General features: G+C 38.8%; 1 protein-coding gene across 1 annotated transcript in view; it reads right to left on the bottom strand.

Moving 5' to 3' along the window:
- Positions 1 to 740: 740 nt before the first annotated feature.
- Positions 741 to 20,061, bottom strand: part of LOC128652810 (butyrophilin-like protein 10) — a 203,017-nt gene continuing 183,696 nt past the window's right edge. The window contains exons 5-7 of the mRNA XM_053705761.1: positions 13,693 to 14,031; positions 2,286 to 2,573; positions 741 to 1,814 (exon numbers count right to left, since the gene is read on the bottom strand). Of these exons, the coding sequence (XP_053561736.1) occupies positions 1,777 to 1,814; positions 2,286 to 2,573; positions 13,693 to 14,031 (665 nt within the window). The 3' untranslated portion in view covers positions 741 to 1,776. The remainder of the gene's footprint in view (positions 1,815 to 2,285; positions 2,574 to 13,692; positions 14,032 to 20,061) is intronic.

Genomic DNA, 20,061 nt, shown 5'->3' with positions numbered 1-20,061 from the left:
GGCTGCTGGGTCATCTAATCTATTTCATACACTTAGGGCGAATATGTAGAGTGCACCAGAAGGAAAATGAGGTCTAGATGGTGAGAACGTTATCGAAATATGAAAAAAAGGTAACGTTAATAGTGTTCACCAACGTTATAATTGTGATATAAGTTCAGGTCATGGCTACTATGTATCTACTTATTCATCAAAGAGAGACCTAATGGATTTATCGATTAAAATATTTGGGTCCTATGGATTTGAATGTTATTGCGGATTTGGCAGCTTTAGATAATTTCGCATAGTTTATTGGTTATATGATATTAGAAGGGGACTTTATTATTTGATATAAATATCACTTTTGAATTGATAGTGTTTGTGTTTTCTATTTTATGCCGGGATTTCATTTTCCTATTGCGCAGTTCTTTTACTGAATAATAATATTACTATTGTGATTATTATTGTCCACTGATTATATCAGACGTTATTATCACTCTTAGATTTTTATATCTGATGTATATAACTGTTGTTATTATATTGCAATGTGGGACACTTGGCCCCTTTAAATTTTTCAAGTTATCTCTTTCCATGATGTCATGTGTCTAATGGGGAGGAGTGCGTAAGCAGGAAACCTTCTAGTGTATCTATAGCCTGAAGAAACAGTTGATTGAAAATGTGTTACTTTTAATATTTTAATAAAACTATTATACTTTTTTTTATCCTGCTCTATTTCCCCTCACATTAATAAACAAAGTTCTGTCTGGGCATTTGTATTCACATCTTGATAATTAGAAAACAATGCTTTTGTTCAAGGATTTAGTGGTGCTGCACTCGTTTTTGTTCCCAGATATTATCCTGTCTGGGTGGCTGCAGCAACTTTTTAATTTTTTATGATGACCACCACTTTAGCATTAGTGGTTCCAAGAGTAAGGGTCTCCTTTCAATAGGGGTGACAAATACCACTGTGAGAACTATGGTTCCAGGCATGGATTACTGAGTGTAGAGGAAAGGTCTTGCGGACCTGATTCGACAGTGCGGATCAGGTCCGCAAGACCTCGCTGAATTCGGAGAGCAATACACTCTCCGTATTCAGCATTGCACCAGCAGCTCATAAGAGCTGGGGTGCAACGCCGCCCCCTGCAGACTCGCAGCCAATCGGCCGCCAGCAGGGAGGTGTCAATCAACCCGATCATATTCGATCGGGTTGAAATGCGGCGATTCCTGTCCGCCTCATCAGAGCAGGCGCACAGGGTTATGGAGCAGCGGTCTTTAGTGCGCTACTTCATAACTGGTGTTTCTGGCAAATCTGAAGACTCGCCAGAAACACGACCCTTCATACTCCATATGGAGCTTGATAAATGGGCCTCTTATCTGTATCTGTGAGGATGACATCTAACAATCTAATTTAGTTAGGTATATGTTTTGGTTTAGGTTTATAATAAGGGTTTATTTTACTCAGTGTTATAATACGTTTACTCTCTAGTTTATAATCTAGTGGGTGGAGTCCTGGGTATCCAGTGAATCTGGTGACTGTGGAGGAAATCACCTGCTAAACTGCAGTTTTGTACAATTGTACTTACATTACCTAATGCATATTTACATTTAAATCCTGACAAGCTATAAACATTATAATGCAGCAGCTACACTAAATACACGTTGATTAATCTTGGTGAGTAGTATTTGCCTGATGCTCTGATCACGTAGCCTCTTCTTGTGAGGGTTAGGACCTCATGCTGAATTAAGTTGAGCAAAAGTGCGTTTAAAGATGAAAGCATCAAAACCGCTTTGTTTCCAGATCTACAGATCATATTTAATATCTATGGTGTCTATTCCATCTGCAATAAATCAAAGTGAGAAAACTTGTTAATATCATTTATGCACAGTAAGCAGCAGAAACTCTATAAAATGTAAGATGAGGCCAGAGTTCAAGGGACACAGACAATAATAGCATCTTAGATAGCTGCCTCAGTTATATTACACAAGGCAGAGCTCAAATCTATTATTAGTTACCAAAAGCAGACGTGGTCAGTAGTTATGAGGATGCCGATGTTGTGTCACCATACGGCATAAACAAGTGAGTGCACTTAAATCATTAACTATCTCAGAAGGTTAATCATACTATTCTATCAAACCATGCCATGACCCAAGCCAAGGGTGTATAGATGTCAATACAACACAAGCCCAGGAAAAAAACTGCCTCACTATTTGACCAACTAACTAATGTGCAGTGCTGCTGGGTGATAAAAATGTTTTATTCTCATGAATTCTCTTAGTGTCACTCATTATATATTCCTCAAGTACCGTACCTGACATCACAGCTCTAGCTGATCTCTTCTGTCCCCCCTCCTTGATGTGACACCAGTAATGCACATTCCACTCCACGTCATAGTTCAGCACAGATTCCAGCAGCTGTTGCCCATCACTGAGGTCTGTCACATTGAGATGACCATAGCTGGACAGGTCTTTCATGTCTCCATCCTGCAGCTCTGTCCACTCAATCTGGGGGTCTCTGAAACTCCCGGTGGTGAAACATTTCAGACGTCTCTTACCACCAACAGCCACAGCTGTAACTCTGGGGTCACTTGCACTCAACCCTGAGAAGTAGAGATTTGGCTTTTAGTGTCACATTGCAATAACAGTACAAAGCAATAAAACCCATAAGATATTAATGGGCCTCTTCTGTTTTCACACCAGCAAGAACAAAATTAAGCTTCCCAAAATTATTCAATTTATTATTATTTATACATGTATACCTACTGATACGATTTTGGGTTACTTATTTCGGGCCAGATTACGAGTAGTGTGCTAACAGATGCACAGAAGCGATATCAGGTTTTTCACACCTGTTTGCGCGCATCAGAAGTAGCGCGTGTATTACAAGTTGAAAGTAAATGCGTTTGCTTAACGGGTTAGCACAACCTCAGAGCTCTGGTTAACCGTTATGTTAGAATAAAAAGTGTTACAAAACATCAAAATTACATGTAAAAGTACAGTTACAATCATAATAACACTATCTAATAAAACAATTAAAAAATATTTCATAAAAAGTTATAAGTACTGAAAGATATAAGATCTTAAAGAGACACTAAACCCAAACATTTTCTTTCATGATTCAAGTAGAGAATACAATTTTAAAAAATATTCCAATTTACTTGTATTATCTAATTTGCTTCATTCAGTAGATATCCTTTCTTCAAGAAATAGCAATGCACATGTGTAAGCCAATCACACAAAGCATCTATGTGCAGCAACCAATCAGCAGCTACTAAGCCTATCTAGATATGCTTTTCATCAAAGTATATCAAGGAAATGTAGCAAATTAGATAATATAAGTAAATTAGAAAGTTGTTTAAAATTGTATGTTTTTTCTAAATCATGAAAGAAAAAATGTGGGTTTTGTGTCCCTTTAAGTGTTAGAAAAAAATAAAGCAGGTAAAGGGCTTTAACATAGGGATACATACATATACATGTATAAAGATGTATGTATATATACATGTCTATATATGTACACATAGGTATTTATGTATTTATATGTGTATATTTGTATTTATGTATTTATATGTGTATATTTGTATTTATGTATTTATATGTGTATATATGTATTTATGTATTTATATGTGTATATATGTATTTATGTATTTATATGTGTATATATGTATTTATGTATTTATATGTGTAAATAACATAATTTATGCTTACCTGATAAATTTATTTCTCTTGTAGTGTATCCAGTCCACGGATCATCCATTACTTATGGGATATTAACTCCTCCCCAACAGGAAGTGCAAGAGGATTCACCCAGCAGAGCTGCTATATAGCTCCTCCCCTAACTGCCATTACCAGTCATTCGACCGAAAACATGCAGAGAAAGGAAAACCATAGGGTACAGTGGTGACTGTAGTTTAATGGAAAAATTACCTGCCTTAAAGTGACAGGGCGGGCCGTGGACTGGATACACTACAAGAGAAATAAATTTATCAGGTAAGCATAAATTATGTTTTCTCTTGTTAAGTGTATCCAGTCCACGGATCATCCATTACTTATGGGATACCAATACCAAAGCTAAAGTACACGTATGACGGGAGGGACAGGCAGGCTCTTTATACGGAAGGAACCACTGCCTGAAGAACCTTTCTCCCAAAAACAGCCCCCGAAGAAGCAAAAGTGTCAAATTTGTAAAATTTGGAAAAAGTATGAAGAGAAGACCAAGTTGCAGCCTTGCAAATCTGTTCAACAGAAGCCTCATTCTTAAAGGCCCAAGTGGAAGCCACAGCTCTAGTAGAATGTGCTGTAATTCTTTCAGGAGGCTGCTGTCCAGCAGTCTCATAGGCTAACCGTATTATGCTACGAAGCCAAAAGGAGAGAGAGGTAGCCGAAGCTTTTTGACCTCTCCTCTGACCAGAATAAACGACAAACAGGGAAGACGTTTGTCGAAAATCCTTAGTTGCCTGTAGATAAAATTTCAGGGCACGGACTACATCTAGATTGTGTAGCAGACGTTCCTTTTTCGAAGAAGGATTAGGACACAAAGATGTAACCACAATCTCTTGATTGATATTCCTGTTAGTGACCACCTTAGGTAGGAACCCAGGTTTAGTACGCAGAACTACCTTGTCTGAATGAAAAATCAGATAAGGAGAATCACAATGTAAGGCAGATAACTCAGAGACTCTTCGAGCTGAGGAAATCGCCATTAAAAACAGAACTTTCCAAGATAACAACTTGATATCAATGGAATGAAGGGGTTCAAACGGAACCCCCTGTAAAACATTAAGAACTAAGTTCAAACTCCATGGTGGAGCAACAGTTTTAAACACAGGCTTGATCCTAGCTAAAGCCTGACAAAAAGCTTGAACGTCCGGAACTTCTGACAGACGTTTGTGTAAAAGAATGGACAGAGCTGAAATCTGTCCCTTTAAGGAACTAGCGGATAAACCCTTTTCTAAACCTTCTTGTAGAAAAGACAATATCCTCGGAATCCTAACCTTACTCCATGAGTAACTCTTGGATTCGCACCAATATAAGTATTTGCGCCATATCTTATGGTAAATCTTTCTGGTAACAGGCTTCCTAGCCTGTATTAAGGTATCAATAACTGACTCAGAAAAACCACGTTTTGATAAAATCAAGCGTTCAATTTCCAAGCAGTCAGCTTCAGAGAAATTAGATTTTGATGTTTGAAGGGACCCTGGATCAGAAGGTCCTGTTTCAGAGGTAGCGACCAAGGTGGACAGGATGACATGTCCACTAGATCTGCATACCAAGTCCTGCGTGGCCATGCAGGCGTTATTAGAATCACTGATGCTCTCTCCTGTTTGATTCTGGCAATCAATCGAGGAAGCATCGGGAAGGGTGGAAACACATAAGCCATCCAGAAGGTCCAAGGTGCTGTCAAAGCATCTATCAGAACCGCTCCCGGATCCCTGGATCTGGACCCGTAACGAGGAAGCTTGGCGTTCTGTCGAGACGCCATGAGATCTATCTCTGGTTTGCCCCAACGTCGAAGTATTTGGGCAAAGACCTCCGGATGAAGTTCCCACTCCCCGGATGAAAAGTCTGACGACTTAAGAAATCCGCCTCCCAGTTCTCCACTCCCGGGATGTGGATTGCTGACAGGTGGCAAGAGTGAGACTCTGCCCAGCAAATTATCTTTGATACTTCCATCATTGCTAGGGAGCTTCTTGTCCCTCCCTGATGGTTGATGTAAGCTACAGTCGTGATGTTGTCCGACTGAAACCTGATGAACCCCCGAGTTGTTAACTGGGGCCAAGCCAGAAGGGCATTGAGAACTGCTCTCAATTCCAGAATGTTTATTGGTAGGAGACTCTCCTCCTGATTCCATTGTCCCTGAGCCTTCAGAGAATTCCAGACAGCGCCCCAACCTAGTAGGCTGGCGTCTGTTGTTACAATTGTCCAGTCCGGCCTGCTGAATGGCATCCCCCTGGACAGATGTGGCCGAGAAAGCCACCATAGAAGAGAATTTCTGGTCTCTTGATCCAGATTCAGAGTAGGGGACAAGTCTGAGTAATCCCCATTCCACTGACTTAGCATGCACAATTGCAGCGGTCTGAGATGTAGACGTGCAAAGGGTACTATGTCCATTGCTGCTACCATTAAGCCGATCACCTCCATGCATTGAGCTACTGACGGGTGTTGAATGGAATGAAGGACACGGCATGCATTTTGAAGCTTTGTTAACCTGTCTTCTGTCAGGTAAATCTTCATTTCTACAGAATCTATAAGAGTCCCCAAGAAGGGAACTCTTGTGAGTGGAAAGAGAGAACTCTTCTTTTCGTTCACCTTCCATCCATGCGACCTTAGAAATGCCAGTACTAACTCTGTATGAGACTTGGCAGTTTGAAAGCTTGAAGCTTGTATCAGAATGTCGTCTAGGTACGGAGCTACCGCAATTCCTCACGGTCTTAGTACCGCCAGAAGAGCACACAGAACCTTTGTGAAGATTCTCGGAGCCGTAGCCAATCCGAATGGAAGAGCTACAAACTGGTAATGCCTGTCTAGAAAGGCAAACCTTAGATACCGGTAATGATCTTTGTGAATCGGTATGTGAAGGTAAGCATCCTTTAAATCCACTGTGGTCATGTACTGACCCTTTTGGATCATGGGTAAAATTGTCCGAATAGTTTCCATTTTGAACGATGGAACTCTTAGGCATTTGTTTAGGATCTTTAAATCCAAGATTGGCCTGAAAGTTCCCTCTTTTTTGGGAACCACAAACAGATTTGAGTAAAACCCTTGTCCTTGTTCCGACCGCGGAACCGGATGGATCACTCCCATTAATAAAAGATCTTGTACGCAGCGTAGAAACGCCTCTTTCTTTATTTGGTTTGTTGACAACCTTGACAGATGAAATCTCCCTCTTGGGGGAGAGAATTTGAAGTCTAGAAGGTATCCCTGAGATATGATCTCTAACGCCCAGGGATCCTGGACATCTCTTGCCCAAGCCTGGGCGAAGAGAGAAAGTCTGCCCCCCACTAGATCCGTTCCCGGATCGGGGGCCCTCGATTCATGCTGTCTTAGGGGCAGCAGCAGGTTTCCTGGCCTGCTTGCCCTTGTTCCAGGACTGGTTAGGTCTCCAGCCTTGTCTGTAGCGAGCAACAGCTCCTTCCTGTTTTGGTGCAGAGGAAGTTGATGCTGCTCCTGCTTTGAAATTACGAAAGGAACGAAAATTAGACTGTCTAGCCTTAGGTTTGGCTCTGTCTTGAGGCAGGGCATGGCCTTTACCTCCTGTAATGTCAGCGATAATTTCTTTCAACCCGGGCCCGAATAAGGTCTGCCCTTTGAAAGGTATATTAAGCAATTTAGATTTAGAAGTAACGTCAGCTGACCAGGATTTTAGCCACAGTGCTCTGCGTGCCTGAATGGCGAATCCGGAATTCTTAGCCGTAAGTTTAGTTAAATGTACTACGGCATCTGAAATAAATGAGTTAGCTAACTTAAGGGCTTTAAGCTTGTGTGTAATCTCATCTAATGGAGCTGATTCAAGTGTCTCTTCCAGAGACTCAAACCAAAATGCTGCTGCAGCCGTGACAGGCGCAATGCATGCAAGAGGTTGCAATATAAAACCTTGTTGAACAAACATTTTCTTAAGGTAACCCTCTAACTTTTTATCCATTGGATCTGAAAAGGCACAGCTATCCTCCACTGGGATAGTGGTACGCTTAGCTAAAGTAGAAACTGCTCCCTCCACCTTAGGGACCGTTTGCCATAAGTCCCGTGTGGTGGCGTCTATTGGAAACATCTTTCTAAATATCGGAGGGGGTGAGAACGGCACACCGGGTCTATCCCACTCCTTAGTAACAATTTCAGTAAGTCTCTTAGGTATAGGAAAAACGTCAGTACTCGCCGGTACTGCAAAATATTTATCCAACCTACACATTTTCTCTGGTATTGCAACTGTGTTACAATCATTCAGAGCCGCTAACACCTCCCCTAGTAATACACGGAGGTTTTCCAGCTTAAATTTAAAATTTGAAATATCTGAATCCAGTTTGTTTGGATCAGAACCGTCACCCGCAGAATGAAGCTCTCCGTCCTCATGTTCTGCAAATTGTGACGCAGTGTCTGACATGGCCCTAATATTATCAGTGCACTCTGTTCTCACCCCAGAGTGATCACGCTTACCTCTTAGTTCTGGTAATTTAGCCAAAACTTCAGTCATAACAGTAGCCATATCCTGTAATGTGATTTGTAATGGCCGCCCAGATGTACTTGGCGCTACAATATCACGCACCTCCCGAGCGGGAGATGCAGGTACTGACACGTGAGGCGAGTTAGTCGGCATAACTCTCCCCTCGTTGTTTGGTGAAATATGTTCAATTTGTACAGATTGACTTTTATTTAAAGTAGCATCAATACAGTTAGTACATAAATTTCTATTGGGCTCCACTTTGGCTTTAGCACATATAGCACAGATATCTTCCTCTGAATCAGACATGTTTAACACACTAGCAAATAAACTAGCAACTTGGAAATACTTTTCAAGTAATTTACTATAATATGAAAACGTACTGTGCCTATAAGAAGCACAGAAAAAGTTATGACAGTTGAAAATTAATAAACTGAAAAGTTATAGCATCAAATCTTTGTAAAAAACACAATTTTAGCAAAGGATTGCTCCCATTAGCAAAGGATAACTAACCCTGATAGCAGAAAAAAAAAAAAAAAAAAAAAAAAATACAGAAATAAACGTTTTTTTTTTTTTTTTATCACAGTCAACTACAATCTCACAGCTCTGCTGTGAGTGATTACCTCCCTCAAAACAAGTTTTGAAGACCCCTGAGTTCTGTAGAGATGAACCGGATCATGCAGGGAAGACAATAAACTTCTGACTGAATTTTTTGATGCGTAGCAAAAACACCAAAAAAGGTCCCTCCCCCTCACACATAACAGTGAGAGAGATCAGTAAACTGTCATAAATTAAATAAAACGATTGCCAAGTGGAAAAAAATAGTGCCCAAAACATTTTTTCACCCAGTACCTCAGAAAATTAAACGATTTTACATGCCAGCAAAAAACGTTTAACATTAATAAATTGAGTGTTATTAAAAAGCCTGTTGCTAGTCCCTGCAAATTAGGCTAAAGTTTTATGCATACAGTATAATTCCAGTGAAGTGCCATTCCCCAGAATACTGAAGTGTAAAATATACATACATGACAGCCTGATGCCAGTTGCTGCTACTGCATTTAAGGCTGAGTTTACATTATATCGGTATGGCAGAATTTTCTCATCAATTCCATTGTCAGAAAATAATAAGCTGCTACATACCTCTTTGCAGATTAATCTGCCCGCTGTCCCCTGATCTGAAGTTTACCTCTCCTCAGATGGCCGAGAAACAGCAATATGATCTTAACTACTCCGGCTAAAATCATAGAAAAACTCAGGTAGATTCTTCTTCAAATTCTACCAGAGAAGGAATAACACACTCCGGTGCTATTATAAAATAACAAACTTTTGATTGAAGGTATGAAACTAAGTATAATCACCACAGTCCTCTCACACATCCTATCTATTTGTTGGGTGCAAGAGAATGACTGGTAATGGCAGTTAGGGGAGGAGCTATATAGCAGCTCTGCTGGGTGAATCCTCTTGCACTTCCTGTTGGGGAGGAGTTAATATCCCATAAGTAATGGATGATCCGTGGACTGGATACACTTAACAAGAGAAATGTATTTATATGTGTATATATGTATTTATGTATTTATATGTGTATATTTGTATTTATGTATTTATATGTGTATATATGTATTTATGTATTTATATGTGTATATTTGTATTTATGTATTTATATGTGTATATATGTATTTATGTATTTATATGTGTGTATATGTATTTATGTATTTATATGTGTATATTTGTATTTATGTATTTATATGTGTATATTTGTATTTATGTATTTATATATGTATATATGTATTTATGTATTTATATGTGTAAATATGTATTTATATGTGTATATATGTATTTATGTATTTATATGTGTATATTTGTATTTATGTATTTATATGTGTATATATGTATTTATGTATTTATATGTGTATATTTGTATTTATGTATTTATATGTGTATATATGTATTTATGTATTTATATGTGTAAATATGTATTTATATGTATATATATATGTATTTATATGTGTATATATGTATTTATGTATTTATATGTGTATATATGTATTTCTATGTGTATATATGTATTTACAGATATATACACATAGACAGAGAAATACATATGTACACATATATAGCCCTTTGCAGTCAAATAGATGAAACAACATATTTATGCAATATTCATATTTAATAAAGGTTTTAACTTATTTAGTGTAAATATTTCACATTCCAATGTTCTGCATCTATATACTTATAAATAGATATTCATATACTGTAAATATATATATACGGAATTTGGCGGCGCTATACACATAAATGATAATAATAATATATATATATATAAACATAGTACTGCGGAATCTGTTGGCGCTCTACAAATAACCAATAATAATATATATATATATAGATAATATTGTACAAAATACCATTATACATATATAGAAATATGTATTTATGAGTAAATAGAACATATTCTGTTACATGAAGAACATTGGAATGTGAAACATTTATATTTTTATGTCGGTTAGCGCACTTGAGAAAATGTGATCGAGTTTGAGGGCGAGTAGGGTGTTTTTCCACTTTTCTTGCTCCATTGACTTCTATGGGGGAATAAGTTATCTTTTTACTTTCAACTTGAAATATAAGCACTGCCCATTATGCGCAAAAAGCTTTACTTCTAGCGCAGTTAACGCATGAGCGGGAACATTAAATAGAGCTCCACTTGTAATCTAGCCCTTTATATTTTAATGTATTAAAGGGACTGTGATGAGAGCAGGATGTGATGTCACTAGTTTGGGGGCGGGGCTTAGGTCTGGTGTCTGTGTCGCAGTTAGTTTAGTACAATCAACCTGACTAGATGTGTATTGTTATGCTCTGCAATAAAATAGAGTTGTACCATCATTGCTGTGTCCTGCATATGTCCTGCATCTCATGACAGGGACATTAGACTGCTTGGCACATTTACAGGTTACTACTCACCATGCTAGTGTTTTTCCTCCCGTGCTTGCAGCTGTCTTCAAAGCTGTTCTATTATTTTATCACTGCTGCTAGTTAGGGAAGCACCACATTTTCATGCTAGGCACACGCCATCCATAATCTCCCCACTCTAATAATCCTTAAACTGCCCACCATAAAGTATGCCACTACACTATTAATTTCTAAACTACCACACGCCTACATTGTAAAGTAACCCCTCTACACTATTAACCCCTAAACAGCTACACACCCCTCACCGCAAAATACGCCTCTACACTATTAACCCCTAAAATGCCACACCCCCAAATTGCAAGTACCCACTAACCTCTAAACCCCAAACCAGCTAACCCCCCTAACACCCCTAACCTAACACCCCCTGGGGTATAAAAAACAACAACCTAACATTACAAAAAAAAGCTATAATTACAGAAAATAAAAAAGTTAACAATACAGAAAAAAACACAAACAATCAAAACCCCTCTGTTATGCCTATACTAAAACTAGCATCCCCTTTAGAAAATCCACACCAAAATAAAAAATAAAAACTATACTAACACTAAAAGTTACTTTAGCAATAGCACTTAGGAGATGTTTTTGTAGGTCATTGCCCTAAAGTGACAACTCTTTTTCTAAAAAGAATACAACCCCATTCTACAATATAAGTAACCCCTCAACCCCACAAAAAAGCCTATCTTAAAAAAATCTACTCTAAAAATTGCTCTTCTAAGGACATCTAGTTGGGCATTGCCCTTAGGAGGGCATTTGGTAGGGCAGTGCACTAAAGCTCTTTTGCTTCCCAAAAAACAAACAAAAAAGCCACCCATAAATAGCCTACCACTAAACCCTAAAGATGGTACTCATCAAACATAAATCTGACTCCTACGTGATTGCCAGCTGCGGTTCTCCTCTTATATACTGGTGGGGGTGGTCTTCTATCTAAAGCCTGGCGGTGATGGTCTTCTATTCTCATCCATCTTCTGATCTTTCATCCGACATCCTTTTCATGCAGTCACCCATCGCACCCTTGCATTGCCATTGGCTGATTTTCAAATTCAAATCAGCCAATAGAATGAAAGTTTTTTTCTATTGGCTGATTTAAATTTGGATTTGAAAATCAGCCAACAGCAATGCAAGGGCACCACTATATAAAGGGGGTACCTCACATTCAAAATTCAGTGTGTGGCGGGTGACTGCATGAAGAGGACACCAGATGGAAGATAAGAAAAAATGAAGATGGATGAAGATAGAAAACCCCCACTGCCAGGATGAATATAGAAGACCACAGCTGCCAGGATGAAGATAGAAGACCACTGCTGCCAGGATGAAGATAGAAGACCACCGCTGCCAGGATAAAAGAGGAACACCGCAGTTGGAAATCACGTAGAAGCCAGATTCAAGTTTAGTGAGTACCCTCTTTGGGGTTTAGTGAAGGCTTTTTTGGGGGGAGGCAGCAGAGAACTTTAGGGCACCCTTCTAAGGACTTTTGCTATAGTTTTATTATAGTGTTAGTCGTTTTTTTATTTTGGGGTGTATTTTTTTAACTGGGGCTTTGGATTTAGAATAGGCATAACAGGTTTTTTTGTAATGGTAGTTTGTTTTATTTTCTGTTATTTGCGATGTGGGTGTGTGGCGGTATAGGGGTTAAAAGTGTAGTGGGTTCTTTGTGATGTGGAGTTTTGGTGGCTTAGGGGTTACTACTGTAGTTTAGTGCAATTTTTTTCTCTACTTGAACTTTCAGGTTGCGTAAAAAGTTTAAACATTAAATGCGATTTCGTTAAAGTGATCACATTTACTTTCAGCTTGTAATGCGAGCGCACGTTGGTATTCAACACTGCCCACAGAAAATATAGGGAGTGTAAATTAAAGCACATTTATTGAATAGTGAATTTGCGGTAATTTAAAGAGACAGTCTACACCAGATTTTTTATTGTTTAAAAAGATAGATAATCCCTTTATTACTCATTCCCTAGTTCTGCATAACCAACACAGTTATATAAATATACTTCAGAGCTGGCTTCCTGGAACTCCACGTGTGTGAGCACAGTGTTATCTATATGACACACATGAACTAAACCCTCTAGTGGTGAAAAACTGTAAAATTACATTCTCTATCTGAATCATGAAAGTTTATTTTGGACTAGACTGTCTCTTTAAACAGTATGATATTTAAACAGTGCAATAATATGGATCTTAGTATAAAAAATACAGTAATCTCATTTATGCTCCTCATGTTAACAATAGTGCGCCACTCTAATCTAGCCCTAAGATGGCAGTGCCCAGTATAAAGATGCAGAGCTTCACCAACCAGAACCTATAAAGAGTTAAAATAAAAGAACAGGTCTAAAGAGATCTGCAGACATAGAAGGAAAATAAAACACGAGTAGAGATCATTATCATAGTTCAATTTGTGTCCAACACTTTCATTTATTTTTTAAATCTGAGTTTATTTTCGTTTCCTTGTACACTCTCGTTGTTTATTTTAGGACAATTGCTTTTTCTCAGTCATTATATTTTCATTAACTATGGATCTATCTGAAAAGCAAACAATTATGTAAATGCTCATTGTCACATTTCTATAATACAGAAGTTGCTAGGCATAGAATCTAACTTACCATCTAATGACAACAAGACAGCGATGTCTCCTCTGTCCTTTCGGTTGGCGGCTTGGCAGTAATAAATTCCTACATCAGCTAATGTGACTTTTCTCAGCATCAGGTTCAGCTCCCCTCTTGACAAATCTCTGATCAGCTCTGTGCGTCCTCTGTACATTTGATCTTGTAACTCACTTGTATCTTCTCCCTCTTGGTAGACATAAGCTATAGTGCCTTTGTCATTCAGAGCATCTTTCTTCACCCATGTGACATACAAGCTCTCAGGCCCAGTGATAAAGGAGAACTTACAGGGGAGAACGACTGTGCCATGAAGTTTAGTTGTCACTTCCAGCACTGATGCTGCAAATGGAAGAAATAGAACTTACTTTGTCTGAGTGAAGCTAAAAGTAACATTTCATACAATGGGGTCAGTGGCCTTTATCTCATATTTATCATGGTGCGCTATTTAGTGCTTTTGCTCAAGGGTAAACTAGTAGTAAGCTTTTTCCGCTCGTCGGTTGCGCTCTTATCACAAGTTGAAAGTAAAAAGCTTGCACGCCAGTGAAACCCGACCTGCGCTTACTAAACATCATGACCGCGTTAACTTATTCTCCCCATAGAAGTCAACGGAGAGCACAGAAGAGAAAATCTAACACTTATCGCTCCCACGCTAACCCTACAACAGTTATTTATATTTCACATTCCAATGTTCTTCACTTACAGAACAATGTACTTTTTATTGTAAATATATATTTCTATATGTATCTGTATATGCCTAAACCTTGATATCTATTCCTATATATAAATATATATACAGTATATGTATTTTACATTATTATTATCCTATATAATAAAAGGCCAAGTGTGTTTGTCCAAAGCTGTCATGCGCAGTAGAGACTGCGCAAGAGGACAAACACACCTGGACTTAGAGTCTCTACCTGAACAGTCGGTGCGGGCAAAAGTGGGTGTGAGCGGCGTGACGGGGGCGTGGTTGGGCATGGCAGGAGGGATAGAGGTGAGAGAGATAGAAAGAGAAGGGGAGAGAACAAAATAGATGGGAAAGAGCAAGAGAGGGAGGAGAGAGAGCAAAATAGAGAGGAAAGAACAAAAGAAATAGGAATGAGCAAAATAGAGGGAGGAGAGAGAGAGCAACAGAGAGGGGGAGAGAGAGAGCAAAAGAGAGGGATGGAGAGAGAAAGAGCAAAAGAAAGGTGGGAGAGAGTGAAAAAGAGGGGGGAGAGAGCGCAAAAGAGAGGGGGGAAAGAGAGCGCAAAAGAGAGGGGGGGAGATAGAGCGCAAAAGAGAGGGAGAGAGAGAGAGCGCAAAAGAGAGGGAGAGAGAGAGCGCGCAAAAGAGAGGGGGAGAGAGAGAGCGCAAAAGAGAGGGGGACAGAGAGAGCGCAAAAGAGAGGGGGAGAGAGAGAACGCAAAAGAGAGGGGGAGAGAGAGAACGCAAAAGAGAGGGGGAGAGAGAGAGCGCAAAAGAGAGGGGGAGAGAGAGAACGCAAAAGAGAGGGGGAGAGAGAGAACGCAAAAGAGAGGGGGAGAGAGAGAGCGCGCAAAAGAGAGGGGGAGAGAGCATGCAAAAGAGAGGGGGGAGAGAGAGAGCGTGCAAAAAAGAGAGGGGGGAGAGAGAGAGCACAAAAGAGAGAGGGGAGAGAGAGCGTAAAAGAGAGGGGGAGAAAGAGCAAAAGAGAGGGATGGGGAGAGAGACAGAACAAAAGAGAGGGATGGGGAGAGAGACAGAGCAAAAGAGAGGGATGGGGAGAGAGACAGAGCAAAAGAGATGTGGGAGAGAGAGCGCAAAAGAGAGGGGGAAGAGAGAGAGTGCAAAAGAGAGGGGGAGGGGGAGAAAGAGCAAAAGAGAGGGATGGGGAGAGAGACAGAGCAAAAGAGAGGGATGGGGAGAGAGACAGAGCAAAAGAGAGGGGGAAGAGAAAGAGCGCAAAAGAGAGGGGGTAGAGAGAGAGCGCAAAAGAGAAGGGGAGAGAGAGAGAGTGCAAAAGAGAGGGGGGAGAACAAAAGAGAGGGGGGAGAAAAAGCAAAAGAGAGGGGGGAGAGGGAGCAAAAAGAGAGGGGAAAGAGCAAAAGAGAGGAGAGAGAGAGCAAAAGAGAGGGGGGATAGAGAGAGCCAAAGAGAGGGGGTAGAGAGAGCAAAAGAGAGGTGGAGCGAGAGAGAGCGCAAAAGAGAGGGGGAGAGAGCACAAAAGGAGGGGGGAGGGAGAGCAAAAGAGAGGGGGGGAGAGAGAGAGCAAAAGAGAGGGGGAGGGAGAGAGTGCAAGGGGTAGGACCGCTGCACTGCAAAAAATGGCCCGTGTGAACAGGCTTTAGGACTAGTCATATATACATATTTAATAATAACATTTTTATTATTTTCTATGTAAAGAAAATATTTTCTATGTAAAATATGCATAATGTGATTTGTGTTTTGCATAAAGAATTACTAACTAATGCAAGTTATTGTAATTTACATATAAACTATTACAAAATATTAATAACAATTATTATAAATACTGATAAAATTTCTAAATAATACATAGAAGATATTTTTTTACAGTATGTATAATAATTTAATATATATATATATATATATATTAATATGTTTTAATATTTTATATGTATTCTTTCAATATCGCCCATTGAAGTTAGCAATTCTTCATGAGCGCAAACCTAACACCACTTTAGAACTAAATATCCCCAATCCTTGTTATGCATACTTTACATTCCTATATTCTTCACATGGAAAAAAAAAAGTATTTTTTATTATATATATATATGGTAATGTTAATGTAAAATACATATACACACCTATATATCTATATGAATAAATTTACAGGTATAGGTATATATAGATATATATATATACAGTCGTATGCAAAAGTTTAGGCACCCCTGACAATTTCCTTGATTTTCATTTATAAATAATTGGGTGTTTGGATTAGCAATTTCATTCTGATCTTTCAAATAACCGAAGGACACAGTAATATTTCACTAGTGAAATGAGGTTTATTGGATTAACAGAAAGTGCAATATGCATCAAAACAAAATTAGACCTAAGTAAACACTAAATAAACCTATTAACCCCTAAACCGCAGTTTCCAAACATCGCCGACACTAACTAAACCTATTAAGCCCTAAACCGCCACCCCCCACATTGCAACAACCTAAATTAAACTATATTAACCCCTAAACCTAACACCCCCTAACTTTAACATAATTAAAATAGACCTAAATTAAAGTTACAATTATTAACTAACTACCTATTTAAAAATAAATACACTTACCTGTGAAAAAAAAACCTAAGCTAGCTACAATATAACTATTTACTAACTTACCTGTGAAATAAAACTAAAACATAAGCTTACACTAAAACCTAACATTACTAAAAATAAAAAACCTAACATTACAAAAAAAATTAAAACTACAATTACAAAAAATAACAAACGCATTTATCCAAAATAATAAAAATGATTCCTATTCTAATACCCCGTTTAAAAACAAAACAAAAAAAACCACCCTAAAATAAAAATACCCTTTTCTATAAAAAACTACCAAGGGCCCTTAAAAGGGCCTTTTGTAGGGCATTGTCCTAAAGTTAACAGCTCTTTTGCAAACAAATAAAAAACACCCCCCTCTAACATTACAAACCCCACCCCCCCAAACCCACAAAATAAAAAAAAACTAACTAAATAAAACCTAATCTACCCATTGCCCTGAAAAGGGCATTTGTATGGGCATTGCCCTTAAATTCAGCTCTTTTACTGCCCTTAAAAGGGCATTCACCTTTTTTTGGCCCATAAAAAACCCCTAATCTAAAAAAAAATTACAAAAAATGCCCTAAAACCTAACACTAACCCCAAAATCAGTACTCACAGTTGCTGATTTCCAGCGAAAGATCTTCATGCCAGCGGCAAAGCATCTTCATCCAGGCGGCTCCATGTTCATCCATCGCTGGACCGGCATCTTCTTCATCCCTTCGGTGGCAGAGCGGTCGCAAATTCTCGGAGGCGGAGGGCCAGGCGGAGGTCCATCGGTCTGACGTGGAGGTCCTCTTCATGTGATCGTCTGCTGCACACTGAGGATTCAATGCAAGCTACCCCTTTTATATTGGGGTACCATTGCATTCCTATTGACCTCCGCCTCCGCGCATCCACCACTTCACTGCCGCAGGGATGAAGAAGATGCTGGTCCCGTGATGGATAAACATGGAGCCGCCAGGATGAAGATCTTTTGCCGGACTTCAGCAACTATGAGTACCGATTTTGGGGTTAGTTTTAGTTTTTTTTGGGGGGTGTATTTTTTTTTAGATTACGGTTTTAATAGGCCGAAAAAGAGCTGAATGCCCTTTTAAGGGCAGTAAAAGAGCTGAATGCCCTTTTCAGGGCAATGCCCATACAAATGCCCTTTTCAGGGCAATGGGTAAATAGTTTTTTTTAGTTAGGTTCTTTTTGTTTGTTGGTTTGGGGGGTGGGGGTTTGTAATGTTAGGGGGTGTTTGTTTTTATTTTTTGCAAAAGTGATGTAAATGTTTGGGAAATGCCCTACAAAAGACACGTTTAAGGGCACTTGGTAGTTTATTATAGATTAGGGTTTTTTATTTTGGAGGGTTTTTTTTTTGTAATGTTTGGTTTTATTTTTATTTTACAGGTAAGTTTCTATTTATTTTAACTAGGTAGTTAGTAAATAGTTATATTGTAGCTAACTTAGGTTTTATTTTTATTTCACAGGTAAGTTTGTATTTATTTTAACTAGGTAGTTAGTAAATAGTTATATTGTAGCTAGCTTAGGTTTTATTTTTATTTCACAGGTAAGTTTGTATTTATTTTTAAATAGGTAGTTAGTTAATTATTTTTAACTTTAATTTAGATCTATTTTAATTATGTTAAAGTTAGAGGGTGTTAGGTTTAAGAGTTAGGTTTATTTAGTTTTGGCAATGTCGGGGAACTGCGGTTTAGGGATTAATAGGTTTAGTTAGTGTTGGCGATGTTTGGGAATGGTGGTTTAGGGGTTAAAAGTTTTATTTAGTATTTACTTAGTATTGGCGATGTTGGGAAATGGTGGTTTAGGAGTTAATAGCTTTATTTAGTGTCAGCGATGTGGGTGGCTGTTGCGGTTTTAGATAATTTTGTTTCTGCAATTGCCAGCAAATGAGTTATGTTAAATTAAATAGTTTGTGTAGATCCTTTCATTTTTTCGGATCCATTCTTTATTCATATGCATTATTCTATTCTAAACTTTAGAATAGAATAATGCATATGAATATAGAATGGATCCGAAAAACGAACGGATCCGAAAAAACGATTTTACTTAACTAATTTGCAGAAACAAAATTATTTATTTAATTAATGAAAACTAAACGAAACATTTTTTTTAGCGTCGCACATGTCTAGCGTTCAGTTGGTAAGTCTGCATGGGGTTGTATTCGGCTACACTATACATTATGGACCAGATTCGAGAGGGATAAGTGGTTTACCGGGGTGGGGGGGGGGATTGTGGTGTGTGAATATGTTTTCCAATGGCAAACACACCCCTACCATGACAATATTGTCTGATACCCATGATTAATAGGGCCACTGAGTGATTTATTAGAATGACACTACAGTTAATTATTATATAGGAGCATAACAAGTGATTTCACACTGAGAAACAAACAAAGTTTTTTATAAATGAACTCTCTGTTTATATCTTAAAGGGACACTGAACCCAATTTTTTTCTTTCATGATTCAGATAGTGCAGCAATTTTAAGCAACTTTTTAATTTATTCCTATTATCAATCACCTAGATTACGAGTTTGGCGTTAGAGGCTGTGCGGTGCTAACGAGCAGTTTAAGCTCACCGTTCACTTACAGACAGAGCTGGTATTACGGGAAACCCGGCCTTAACCGCAAAAAAAGTGAGTGAAGAACAAAATTTTGCTCCACATCTCACCTCAATACCAGCACTGATTACGATAGCGGTGAGCTGGTAAAACGTGCTCGTGCACGATTTCCCCATAGGAATCAATGGAGGAGAGCAGGCTGAAAAAAAAACTAACACCTGCAAAAAGCAGCGTAAAGATCCTAACGCAGCCCCATTGATTCCTATGGGGAAATAAAAGTTATGTCTACACCTAACACCCTAAAATGAACCCCGAGTCTAAACACCCCTAATATTGAATTAATTAACCCCTAATCTGCTGCCCCCGACATCGCCGACACCTGCATTATAGTTATGAACCCCTAATCTGCTGCCCCCAACATCGCCGAATCCTACATTATATTTATTAACCCCTAATCTGCCACCCCAATGTCGCCGCAACCTAACTACATTTATTAACCCCTAATCTGCCACCCACAAGGTCGCTACCACTATAATAAAGTTATTAACCCCTAAACCTAAGTCTAACCCTAAC

This window comes from Bombina bombina, chromosome 3 (assembly GCF_027579735.1).
Source record: "Bombina bombina isolate aBomBom1 chromosome 3, aBomBom1.pri, whole genome shotgun sequence".
In the NCBI taxonomy this organism is placed as follows: Eukaryota; Metazoa; Chordata; class Amphibia; order Anura; family Bombinatoridae; genus Bombina; species Bombina bombina.
This window is presented reverse-complemented; position numbering and strand designations above follow the sequence as displayed.